This window comes from Monodon monoceros, unplaced genomic scaffold (genome assembly GCF_005190385.1).
Source record: "Monodon monoceros isolate NGI ecotype Baffin Bay Population unplaced genomic scaffold, NGI_Narwhal_1 Super_Scaffold_16, whole genome shotgun sequence".
Taxonomy (NCBI): domain Eukaryota; kingdom Metazoa; phylum Chordata; class Mammalia; order Artiodactyla; family Monodontidae; genus Monodon; species Monodon monoceros.
Genome location: NW_021703772.1, coordinates 112,211,716 through 112,225,701, shown reverse-complemented (window position 1 = coordinate 112,225,701; position 13,986 = coordinate 112,211,716). Strand labels below are relative to the sequence as shown.

Sequence of the window (13,986 nt, the reverse complement as noted above, 5' to 3'; positions counted from 1 at the left end):
ATAACTGCAAAAGAAACAGCAAAAACTACACACTCTTAAGTTTATTATAAACAAATCAAAGGAAGCATCAAAAGGAAATGTATGCACATTCAGAAAAATGTTTGTCATAACAGTATTACTAATTCCTCATATATCACAGCTGTTGCTTTTCTTTGTGGAAACTAAACAAACTGTTACATTAAAAATCGTGTAGAATTCAAAAGGTGAATGAAAAAATTAGAGTCATAAAACCAGTTACTAGGAAAAATATTGAAAAGGAAGACATATTACTATACTGAATTCCCAAACAGGAGGAGAAAAGAGTTTCAAGATAAAGGTTTTTGAAAGTGATAAATTTTGCTGTATGTGTACATGCAATGCATGTGTATATATGCAAGTCCAGGGTTGTTTTATTTTAAACTTTTGGAAGCACAAATATTTCTAGTCTTTTTTATTAAAAATGTTAAATAAAGGCAAAGACTCAAATAAGGCTAAACAGATGCTACCTTTAACAAAAAAACAAATTTCTAATATATAGATATTTAACTACCTAACTTGAGTTATGAATAACATTCTAAATGGGTACAAAGCCGAAAAGCTATTTCCTTTCTACAGTATTGTGCTCAGCAGAATCCAACCACAAGCACCAACATCAGCCTCTGGGCAGAGGGTCACACTGGGCTTCCTCTGGGGGATTCTTGGGTCCACGGGGCACTCAGAACAGAGAATCACCCAGGGGAGGGTCTATCACAGGTATCACAGGCAGTGGGGCATCAGAGAGTGAGTCGTGTAGCTTACTTATATGACAAAAACTCTATCTCTGGGGACTTCCCTGGTGGCGCAGCAGTTAAGAATCCACCTGCCAATGCAGGGGACACAGGTTCGAGCCCTGGTCCAGGAAGACCCCACGTGCCACAGAGCAACTAAGCCCATGCACCACAACTACTGAGCCTCGCTCTAGGGCCCATGAGCCACAACTACTGAGCCCACGTACTGCAACTACTGAAGCCTGCGCACCTAGAGCCCGTGCTCCACAACGAGAAGCCACCACAATAAGAAGCCCATGCACTGCAACAAAGAGCAGCCCCCTCTTGCCACAACTAGAGAAAGCCTGCGCGCAGCAACAAAGACCCAATGCAGCCAAAAATAAATAAAATTTAAGAAAAACAAAAAAAAACCCTCTATCTCTTTCTGTGGTCACCAACACCACTCCAATGAATACTGAAAGCTTGTTTGCTAGTTCTAACAGGGAAACAGAGCTATGTCATGCATCCTTTTCCAAAGAACAGATCACATCTATCTGAGAAGGGCATACTATTCAACTTCAAAAGAGACACATAGAACAAGAGAGAGAAAGTAGACCCCCAGCTAACTACCTAGTTTCATCAAATTAATCTTGGGAACCAGTGGCCTATACAGACAGCCCTTACATGCAGTACAATATAAATACCCTATATGATGGCAAAAACACTTAAATGATTGTTCCCTCAAAGAATATGAATTAAGCCAGAAGGTACTGCATACCAGCCCTTTATTCCATGCACACTGTGAATATGGCAGTTAAGAGATAAACTGTGGGTTAAAATATTTATAAATTGTTTTAAAGATGCTGGATATGTAAACAACAAACACAAAACTGTTAAATAATTATTAAGAATTGATCAGCCAAAGAAAGTTCCTCTGATAATAGCTGAGCCCAGCTCACCTAGGGTTAAGGTGCATCTCAAATGTGGCAGATGACTCCTGAGTTGAAATCTTCTAAAAGAACAGGACATTGGCCTACCTTGTTAGGGCCTCATTCTTTGGAAAGTAAGTGCCATTTTATCCCCTTCACCAAATCAATAATATCTTAGACTAATCTGATTTTATAAGACACATGTATTTACCATTTTTCACTGAGATCTGAGTCCTTCTATTTGGCTCAACTGAACAGTGGATCAAGGAACAGAGCAAGCAATATGTTAAATGTTCTCAAATCAAAATCCACTATTATGTAATGAGATATATATTCCCATTTCAAAACAATCAAAATATTTGGTCTTGTCATGATGGAGTAGCTAGTGTTAGTATACCCTCCTGCTATAAACATCTACAAAAGCTGGACCAAATATAAAAAGGGAGAGAGAGAAAATGAACTATTTGCAGGCATTAGACAATACCCAACACAGCACTATGATCCTTGAGAGAAGAGAACCAGATTAATCAAATACGACATTCATGTTGGCTCTCTCCTTAAGGGCATTTTCCAAATCATGGTGTAGAGAAATGGAGCCCAAGCAGAGTGGCTATCTTGCTAGGATGAGAAAACTAAAATTACTGTTTGGGGTTGCTAAGGTAAGTTGGGTTGGGGGTGGGGGCAGGTTAATACAGAGGAAAGAGTCAAAGAGAAGAAGCTACAGAAATCTACATAAAACTCCCCGGCTCTCATCTGCCTCCTAGGCTGTGCATGCACAGGGCGAAACTCCTAGAGGCCTAGCAGAGAATGGCTGTTGGGAGGTTGTTAGCTAAACGAAGATTGCAGAGGCTGCAGGGTTCTGAAGAAATGAAGAAATGAAGAAACGGAGTTCAGGCTCAGAGGAGAGAGATCGTGATGAACCCAGGCATTTAGTTGAGACCCTAGACAACCCATGCCCTAGGAATGAGAACAAAGCTAAAACAGATTTATCTTATTTAACAACAGCTAAAACTAAGTCTCCACAGGATCAAAGTGGTCCATTAGCAATTTAACTGGCTGCCAGAATAAAATTCAATGCTATTTAGAGGAAGATAATGGCCCAGAGCTTCTACACTAGGGGTTGAATAGGGGTCAGCAAACCTTTTCCATAAAGGACCAGCAGGTAAATACGTTTAGGTTTTGAAGGCCATAAATAGTCTCTGTTGCACATTCTCTTAAAAAACAACAAAACCGGGCTTCCCTGGTGGCACAGTGGTTGAGAGTCTGCCTGCTAATGCAGGGGACACAGGTTCGAGCCCTGGTCTGGGAAGATCCCACATGCCATGGAGCAACTAGGCCCGTGAGCCACAACTACTGAGCCTGTGCATCTGGAGCCTGTGCTCCGCAGCAAGAGAGGCCGCGACAGTGAGAGGCCCGCGCAGCGCGATGAAGAGTGGCCCCCACTTGCCACAACTAGAGAAAGCTCTCGCACAGAAACGAAGACCCAACACAGCAAAATAAATAAATTAATTAATAAACTCCTACCCCCAACATCTTCTTTAAAAAAAAAAAACAAAACAACAAAACCAAAAACCTGTAAAAATGTAAAATCCATTCTCAGCTTCATGGGCCACACAATAATAGCCACCAGGCTGGATTTGGCCCATGGGTTACAGTTTGCTATCTGCTGCTCTACATTATGCTCACAATATCAATCATACGATGCTAAATTAGTAGGTACATGAAGCAGGGAAAGTGATTAATAATCAAGAGACAAAGCAGTCCACAGAAATACACAGACTTATAAGGGATCTACATATTGGTCTTGGTCTGTGAGGGCTTCAAAGTAATTATGATTACATATTAAAGACAATAGAAGGAGAACAGAGAAAGTGGATTAAAATATAAAATACTTCAAAACAGAATTATAATCTATAAAAATGATCATACTGACATTCTAGAACTGCAGAATATAATATGTGAAACAGAGGAATTTGTTGGATGGTTTAACAGCAAAAGAAAAGAATTAGCAGACTCAAAAACAAGTTAATAGCTATTCAAAACACAGAGAAATTATAAACAACAAAATAGAACATATGTTAGATGTGGGATGTAGTCAGTCTAACAGATGTAATGGAGTCCAGAAGGAGAGAAGAAAAAATGGGCCAGAAGCAATATTTAAATCTGTAAAGGACAAGAAATTTTCAAATTGTATAATATAAGACACCAACCTACAGATTTAAGAAGCTCAGTGAATACCAAGCAAGATAAACGCAAAAACAAACACACAAGCAAGATAAACACAAAACCATATCTAGGTATATTACAGATGAGACACTAGAGTCAAAAATAGAGAAAAAACACAAAAACAGAGGAAGAAAGGACGTATCTCTTGTCCTGCTCAAGAACAGTAAGAATGAAAAATGAGTTCTCAAGATGGCTCCTCAAGAAAAAGTCAATGAAACAACATCTTTAAACTACAAAGAAAAAAAACTATCAATGTAGAATTCTATACCCAGCAAAAATATCCTCCAAAATAAGGAGTAAGTAAATACATTTTCAGACAAACAAGAAGTTGAAAAACTGTATTAACAGTCTCTATTTCAGAAAATAATAAAAGAGGTTCTTTCGGATGAAGGGAAAAGATTCTAGATGGAAGCATGGATATATAAGAAATGAGCTGCAAAAAGTTTAAATATAAAGGGAAATATAATAGACTGTTAACTATTTAAAGCAATAATAGCAATGTCTTGTAGGGTTTAAAACATAGGAGGAGGATGGCAAAAATACATAAGAACAATAGCAAAAAAGTAGGAGGCAGGTAAATGGATTTAAACTGCTTTAAGGTTTTTGCATTTGGGGGGGAACATGGTAGAAGTACAGTTGACCCTTGAACAACCTGGGGGTTAGGGGTGCTGATCCTCCACGCAGTTGAAAATATGTGTGTAACTTTGCGGTCAGCCTACATATCCACGTTTCCACATCTGCAGTTTCAACCAAATGTGGGTTGTGTATGTATTCACTGGAAAATATGTATGTATTCACTGAAGTATGTATTCATTGAAAAATATCCACGTATAAGTGGAACCACACATTTCAAACCTGTTATGTTCAACAGTCAACTGTACTAAATAAAGGCAGACTTTTGTAAGTCATGACACATTTTGCAATTTCCAAGGTAATCACTAAAAGTATGACATTAAAAGGTTAATCAAGAAAAGCTAATAAAGGAGATAAAATGGAGTAAGAAATACTTAGGGAGCACAAGGGAATCTTTCTTGGTGAGTGAAGTATTCAATACCTTAATCTGGTGGTAGTTCCACAGATGTATACATACATAAACATTCATTGAGTTGTACAGTAAAGATCTGTGCACCACAGTGTATAATGTATTATACATATTATAATAAACAAAACTATACATAATTTCTAGAGTAGGGAACACTAGGCTACAGAATCTTTCTAAATAGAATCCATCATATATTTATCAATATTTTAATGGCTTACAGCTATTTTCTGAAACTTTTTCTCATAATATATGAGGCACTAAATAATTGTTGTCATTAAATAACGTACATGAACAATGACAACTTAATTTACTGTACTAGTGCCAAGATAAAATATACCTAATTCTCAAAAATGTAATATATTTTAAAATGTATTTATTTATTTATTTATTTTTGGCTGCATCGGGTCTTCGTTGCTGCGGGCAGCGGGTTTTCTCTAGTTGCGGCGAGCAGGGGTTACTCTTTATTGCAGTGCGCAGGCTTCTCATTGCAGTGGCTTCTCTTGTTGCAGAGCCTGGTCTCTAGGTGCTTCAGTAGTTGTGGCACACGGGCTCAGAAGTTGTGGCACGCGGGCTCTAGAGAGCAGGCTCAGCAGTTGTGGTGCACGGGCTTAGTTGCTCCGCGGCATGTGGGATCTTCCCAGACCAGGGCTCGAACCCGTGTTCCCTGCATTGGCAGGCGGATTCTCAACTACTGTGCTACCAGGGAAGTCCTCAAAAATGTAATATTTGACAACTGCTTCCTCTTTTTTTTTTTAAGTTTTTTTGACATGGACCATTTTTAAAGTCTTTATTGAATTTGTTACAATATTGCTTCTGTTTTATGTTTTGGATTTTTTGACCACGAGGCATGTGGGAATCTTAGTTCCCCAACCAGGGATCGAACCTGCAGCCCCTGAATTAGAAGGCGAAGTCGTAACCAGTGGACCACCAGTGAAGTCCCTCCTCTTTACACTTTAAGAATAAACTTGCATTTTTACAATTTCCATGTACATGTATTTTTATTCTTATTTATTTTTATTTTTTTTTGGCCATGCTGGGCAGCTTGCAGGATCCTAGTTCCCTGACCAGGGATTGAGCCCGGGCCCTGGGCAGTGATAGCACAGTCCTAACCACTGGACCACCAGGGAATTCCCATGTACATGTATTTTTAATCAATATGCCAGAAACAAACTGGGTTTTGGAAACTGTACATGTACAACAGTACACAGATAAGAATATCATATATACACATAAAGCAATTAGGAGACTGCTGTTTTGTGAAATTTTAATAATAATATTCTTCCAAGAAAACATTTCTGGAACTAGAGAATAGGTCGACTGGATCACAAGCAATAAAGCAAAGAAGAATCAACCTTTCTAAATGTGTAATGTGAGTCAGACACATAAACAACACTTCAAAATACTCTCATTTAATTCTAAACATCCTATGCAAGACAGGTGTTCTTTCCTAACAAATGAATCTGCTATACAGTAAGGTAGAGCAACTTGCGTATAATCACAGGACCAGTAAATCTTCAAAATAAAAACCTATAAATTCATCACTGGATAACTGCCTAGGAAATTCTTTCCATAGAAGTAAATTTCTTTATCAGTAAAGACTTACGCATGACAAATATATTAAGACCTAAGAACTATACATGCCTGATAAAAACAAAAACAATCAAAGAATAAAACAAGAAATATGGTAACTTTGTGCACAATTATAAATCTCATTGATACTTTTCTTGTGCTTAACATGATATAGTTTAGGAAAAAAAATTCAAAACAGAGAAAAGATTTAATAACCTATCACATACTACAATCTTGGAATTTTCAAACACTACAACAATTGGCCAATTATCACATCTTAAGTATGTCCACTTCCATTTTAACATCTGATTTTCCTCAAAACACCTTCATAAATAGTAAGTTCTCCTTCAGAGCAGATGTTGCAAATCAATCTGAGAGGCTTCAAGGTTAATAAACAAGGCAGACTGGACACAAATGTGTGCTTAAGATCCACGACGATGCTGAGAGGGCAGCACTCAGAGCGAGTCTGAGACTGCTCTTCATGACCAGCTCTCACTCCCCGTCCCTCTGCCAATCATGCAAGAACTAGAGAGTCACTCTCTGAAGAAAATGAGCCAGTGATAATCTGGACTCAGAGACATCAGGTACAGCTGATTAATTTTCACTGAGCTGAAAACAGGGGAAATCCACATGATAAATGGAAGTCTACCTACGGAAGAGCTGAGACCTCCCTAGTCCCCTTCTCTCCCTCAGCTCTAAGAAGTCCCAGTCAGGGCTCCACAAGCCCCAGGCAGATGACTGAAGGATTTCCCTCTAGCGAAAAGACATTCTGAACTAACCAAATATTACTATATAACTACTTTGTTTATTGAAAGGATGATAGAGAGGAAATATGTGTGTATGGAGGGGAAGGAGAAGTCAAGTCTCATCCTCCAAAGTCAATACATAATACAAACAACAAAAAACAAACCAGACAAAACCAGACATACTGTAAGATGTTTCTTAGAACCATGGTAATAAATATGAGAGAAAAACTAAACGTGTCAAATGCAGTTACTTCTAAGGGGCAACAGGGTAGGTTTAGGGTTCTGTTAGTTTTTGTTGTGACACTTTACAGAACGATTATTTTAAATTGTGCACATGAATAAACCAATAAATGTGAAAACAAAAAATTTCTTAGGGAATCTGGATGATGTGTAAATGATAGTATTTTTAAAGGAATTAAGAAATCAAATTTAGGGACTTCCATGGCGGCCCAGTGGTTAAGACCCCACACTTCCACTGCAGGGGGCACAGGTTTGATCCCTGGTCAGGGAACTAAGATCCCGTGTGCCACGCAGTGTGGCCAAAAAAAAAGCTATCAAATGTAAGTAGGGCTAGAAATAATACTTAATAAAATGGTTAAGTGTTGAAAATAACAGGTCCAAACACACCTTCTCACGTACACACACACATTACTGGCTCTGCTACCAACTTGGCAAGTAACCTAATGACTCTAAACTTATCTTCTCATGTGAAAAATAAAGACAGTGGAACAATAAGAAAAAGTCCCCCAAACTCTATCCTCCTTTACAAATATGACTGTAAAATGATTCCAAGTATGTTCCGTTTAGGTAAATCCATCATCCTTATACTCCTTTTGCCTCCCATTTCAATCAGCAGCCACCTGCTAACCCCAACTCTATAATCCAGTTTGTACTACAGATTTGGTTAACAAGTAGTTTACCAGATGAAACAAGGTGAGGTTCAGCCAACTAAATATTCATCAACCCAAGCTATAACATAACTACAATATTATTAATTGAATTTCATTTTATTTCAAGGGGAAAAAATCTATGATTTACTGCATCTTTCACTAACAACTGAAGTACTGGTATCATTTTAAAAAATTAGCCGTTAGAGAGCCTAGAAACAAACCCATGTACCTAGGGTCAATTAACCTACAGCAAAGGAGGCAAGAACATAATACAATGGAGAAAGATAGTCTCTTCAACTGTCTGGTGCTGCCCCAGTGAGTGGTGCTGGGAGCTGGACAGCTACACATAAAACAATAAATTTAGAACATTTCCTCACACCACACACAAAAATAAACTCAAAACACTTTAAAGACCTAAATACCAGACACGACACCATAAAATTTCCAGAAGAGGACATAGGCAAAACACTCGTTGACGTAAATTGTAGCAATATTTTCTTAGCTCAGTCTCCCATGGCAAAAGAAATAAAAGCAAAAATAAACAAATAGGATCTAATTAAACTTAAAAGCTTTTGCACAGCAAAGGAAACTATCAACAAAACAAAAAAAAAACTTATGGAATGGGAAAAAATATTTGCAAATGATACGACTGAAAAGGGGTTAATATACAAAATATACAAACAGCACTTTTAACTCAATATCACAAAACAAACAATCCAATCAAAAAATGGGCAGAAGACTTGAATAGACATTTTTTCCAAAGAAGACATACACATGACTAATTGGCACATGAAAAGATGCTCAATATCGCTAATTATTAGAGAAACGCAAATCAAAACCACGATGAGGTATCACCTCACAACTGTCAGAATAGCCATCATCAAAAAGCCTACAGGGCTTCCCTGGTGGCACAGTGGTTGAGAGTCCGCCTGCCAATGCAGGGGACACGGGTTCGTGCCCCGGTCCGGGAAGATTCCCACATGCCGCGGAGCAGCTAGGCCCGTGAGCCATGGCGGCTGGGCCTGTGCGTCGGGAGCCTGTGCTCTGCAACGGGAGAGGCCACAACAGTGAGAGGCCCGCATACCACAAAAAACCACACACAAAAAAACAAACAAACAAACAAAAAGCCTACAAATAACAAATGTGGTAGAGGGTGTGAGAAAAAGGAACCCTCATATACTGTTGGTGGGAATGTAAATTGGTGAGATCCCTTAAAATACTAAAAATAGAATTGCCATATGATCCAACAATTCCACTCCTCGGTATATATCTGGAAAAAACAAAAACACTAATTCGAAAAGATACATGCACCCCAATGTTCATAGCAGCACTATTTGCAACAGCCAAGACAAAGAAGCCACCCAAGTGCCCATCAACAGATGAATGGATAAAGAGGATGTGGTATATATATACAATGGAATACTACTCAGCCATAAAAAAGAATGAAGTAATGCCATTTGCAACAATGTGGATGGACCTAGGGATTATCATACTAAGTGAAGTAAGTCAGAGAAAGACAAATGCTATATGGTATCACTCATCTGTGCAATCTAAAAAAATAATATAAATGAATGTATATGCAAAACAGAAACAGACTCACAGAATCACTATGCTGTATACCAGAAACAACACAATATTATAAAATCAATTGTACTTCAATAAAAGAAGTTATCAGTTATTCTTTATTGAGTACATAAGAGATACATTACAAAGAACAAAAAGAAAACTGAGGGAAAATGCAATGTGGACAAAAATGAAAGTAAACAAACAAAAATCCTCACTGCACAAGTTTAGTTTTGTCTTTAAATACTGCTACCTATGAAGTGCCTCAGAACTGTGCACTGAATCACATGTGCTGAATAAATAAATGATCGTACATTTTGAATATTATTTCAGTTTTTCCAAATATAACTCTATATATGTCAATTTTATACATATACATTCACATATAAAATAAATATATAGGGGCTTCCCTGGTGGCGCAGTGGTTGAGAATCTGCCTGCTAATGCAGGGGAAACGGGTTCGAGCCCTGGTCTGGGAAGATACCACATGCCGCGGAGCAACTAGGCCCGTGAGCCACAACTACTGAGCCTGTGCGTCCGGAGCCTGTGCTCCACAACGGGAGAGGCCACAGCAGTGAGAGGCCCGCATACCACAAAAAAATAAAAACTTTAAAAAAAAAAAAATCATCCCTGTTGGGTCTGTGACTCACAGAATCCCTGAGGATAATAAATACGCCACTAAGTTTGGGGGTAATTTCTTATGCAGTCCTAATAACTGGAACAGGTTGGTTCTACAGAACTCTTCCTTATCACACAGCCTACTGCTATACAGGTGTACCAAAGTAAAAATAAAAACAAAATTTAGGCAAAAAATCCTCATAGGTTGGTGAAATCAATCCATGTAGTACAGATACTATACATTTAAAAATATTAATGGAAATAAGTTTTTGGTGAATTGATGATGAATTTAGGGCATGAGGGAGACAATTCCATAGGCTGGCTACAGTAAAAAGAATGGCTGTGTAAACAGAACTTGAAGCTGAAGCAACACTTATGGGCTTACCTCACTCCTATGTCCACAACAGAGAAAGAGAAAGAGAAAAAACTCATGAAGTTGTCAACTCCTTTAGTACCGCATTTTCTCTCAGGAAAATATAAAGGAAAAGCTTTGATGAGATAAACACCAGATGGAAAAAAAGCAGGCTTTGGCAACAATGAATATTTGATCTGTGGTACAGAAATCTTTTAGGGAAACCAATGCCTGCAACAGCTAAGACGTTACAAATCATCCGCCGGTAGTCTCCAAAGGAAACTAAGTGGTTCTCCTTCCTGGTGAACAGGGATGCTGGTGAGCCTAGCAGCTGCCAACAGTGGGGATTTCTGAGACTTAAAGGTATTTAATGGACATGAGAGAATAACTAGCAGAGGTTCAAGCTCCCCTACTAGTTTGCAGCCTATCATGAACCACTGCACAGGCTGTAAGCTACGTAACTAGGGAACCATTCATGTAGATTAAAATAATCAGCATCTGTAATAAAAGTGCAAAGCAGCTCAGACACTCTGAATGATTCCAGCCCTGACACTCAGAGGAACAGACATACTTACAATGCAGGGGACACAGGTTCGATCCCTGGTCGGGGAACTAAGATCCCACATGCCACAGGGCAACTAAGCCTGTGCACCTCAACTACTGAGCTCTCGCACCTCAACTGGAGAGCCCGCATGCCACAAACTACAGAGCCCAGGCACTCTGGAACCTGCACGCCATAACTACAGAGGCATGTGGACCACAACTAGAGAAGAGAAAACCCTCATGCCACAATTAGAGAGAAGCCCGCGCGCCGCAATAAAAGATCCCACATGGGGGCTTCCCTGGTGGCGCAGTGGTTGAGAGTCCGCCTCCCACATGCCGCGGAGCGGCTGGGCCTGTGAGCCATGGCCGCTGGGCCTGCATGTCTGGAGCCTGTGCTCCGCAACGGGAGAGGCCACAACAGTGAGAGGCCCGTGTACCGCAAAAAAAAAAAAAAAGATCCCACATGCCTCAACAAAGATCCCGTGTGCCAGCAACTAAGACCTGACGCAGTCAAAAATAAATTTAATAAATCTTTTAAAAAATCAATAAATATATCAATATAATATATATTAAAAGATATAAACCAAAATAAAATAAATATGCTAAATATGTCTTCCTATAAGAGTAATTAAACAGCACATTGATTTCCACACTGAAAAATACAATACTATCATCAACTAAAGTGCCCAACAGGAAAATTATGCTAGATGGGAAATACAGCATAAACATAATGTGTGGTGAGAACATTTAAGATTTACTCTCTTAGCAACTTTCAAGTATAGAACACAGTACTGTTGCCATGAGTCACCATGCTGTACATTAGCTCCCAGAACTTATTCATCTTGTAACTGGAAGTTTGTCCCCTTTGACCAACATCTCCCCATTTCCCCCATCCCTCGGCCCCTGCCAACCACCATTCTGAGTTCAGCTTTTCTAGATTCCACATATGAGTGAAATCATACTGTATTTGTCTTTCTCTGTCTGACTTATTTCACTTAGCATGATGCCAAGGTCCATCCATGTTGTCACAAAAGGCAGGATTTCAGAAGATCAATATTTTATACTACTTCAAGATTTCAAAGTCTAGAAATACCTGTGTAACACAGCAGGAAACAAATGAAGGTGTTATCCTGGAGATGTGGAAATGAGGAATGAGGAATTCCAGTTTCAATATGGACTATATATTAGATACTATTATATTCATAATATTAAATTTTGGTGTGTGATAATGATATAGCTGTAATTTATGAGATCCTGAGGCTGCTGAAACACAGGTGAAGTGTACCACCTACTTTCAGAAGGGTCAGAAAACACACACAGAAAAAAAGAAAGATAAAGGAAATGAGCAAAATGTTAACAACAGGTCAATCTAGGAAAAGGGTAGGTGGGTATTCATGACACTAGTCTCTCCCCTTTCTGTAGGTGTGGAATCATTTAAATAAAAAAGAGGAATGCCTTTGCATATATCAAGACATGTTCACAGCAACATTACTGATAAGAGCCCAGGGTGGAAACAATCCAAATATACACAAACGATAAACTGGACAAATAAATGGAGATAAATAAATGGACAAGTAAACTGTGGTGTACTCATACAAGAGAGTACTACACAGCAATGAAAATGAACCAACTACTGCTAACACACCACACAGGTGAAACTCACAATGTTGAGCAAATAAAGCTGGACACAGGTAGGATGAACAAACATTTGTTGAATAAATGTTTCAGATAAGGCTCAGATAAGATCAGGGCTGCTATTTATCTTTGTTTAGTAAAAATTTTCTTCACAGACAGTAGAATAAGATCACAATGGGAATGTATAAATTATTTATGAGAACAAGATTCCTTTCCCACACCCGCAAGCATATTTATAAAAACCACCTACATACTATTGACCTGCTCCACTAATAATGTGCTGCTGGTTTGTCAACCCCTTACAAGACCTTGAATTAGAATGTGTATTTGATAGTTACAAAAACCAAACTAACAAGACTTTCCTCTTTGAAGAAGGCTTTTCAAACTGTACTATGATTAAACAATTTTAGTTTTAAAATTTAATCTAAATTCAGATTTATAACCAGATTATTAAAATTAAAAAAGACATAAAATACTTACATTAACTTTGAAAGCCTGTACAGTGTTATCCAGAAGAAGGATGTTGCAAACCACCTCTGTATGCAGTCTATCTCGGGCCAACTCTGATGCTCGTACATTGTAGGTTCTGCCAGCAGGCAATCGGAAACGTGAGGTCATTACTGTCCACACAAGGTCTAAGTTGAAAAAAAAATTAACTAAATAAAGGGACAGCTGAAGACACAAATTATTTATATAAAAAGGTACAAAGTTATTACATATTTTTCAATTAACCTTAGCTAAAAAGCAGTTACAAATTTTGAAACACCTGGATAGGAATTGTAAGTATAGAAGAAGATACCATATATAGTTCATCATGTAAACTAAAATTACAATTGCCTGGAAGAGGAGCTTTGTTTTGAACTGTCCATTAAGAAGACAATACACAAATTGTGGAGGTAGCCATATTCCAATTCAAAATATATAAATTTAGGAGCAGCCAAAAAGGAGGAAGGAAAATATGCTACCTCAGGAAGCCAGGCATTACTCATTGATGCAAGCATTAAAAAGACACTGGAGGATGGCAACAGGAGGGAAGGTTATTCACCTCTCAAGGGCCTTTCCTTTTATTCAAGCTTAAGATTTGGGGGAAACATGGGAGTTTATTAGTTGGGTTTTTTTTTTTAATATAACAATACCCTTTCATTTTA

At 38.4% G+C, this 13,986-nt stretch overlaps 1 protein-coding gene across 1 annotated transcript in view; it reads right to left on the bottom strand.

The window, feature by feature from the left end:
• Window positions 1–13,986, bottom strand: part of PTPN4 (protein tyrosine phosphatase non-receptor type 4) — a 174,618-nt gene that overhangs the window by 127,718 nt on the left and 32,914 nt on the right. Inside the window, exon 2 of the mRNA XM_029225100.1 lies at window positions 13,319–13,473. Coding sequence (XP_029080933.1) covers window positions 13,319–13,456 — 138 coding nt within the window. The 5' untranslated portion in view covers window positions 13,457–13,473. The remainder of the gene's footprint in view (window positions 1–13,318; window positions 13,474–13,986) is intronic.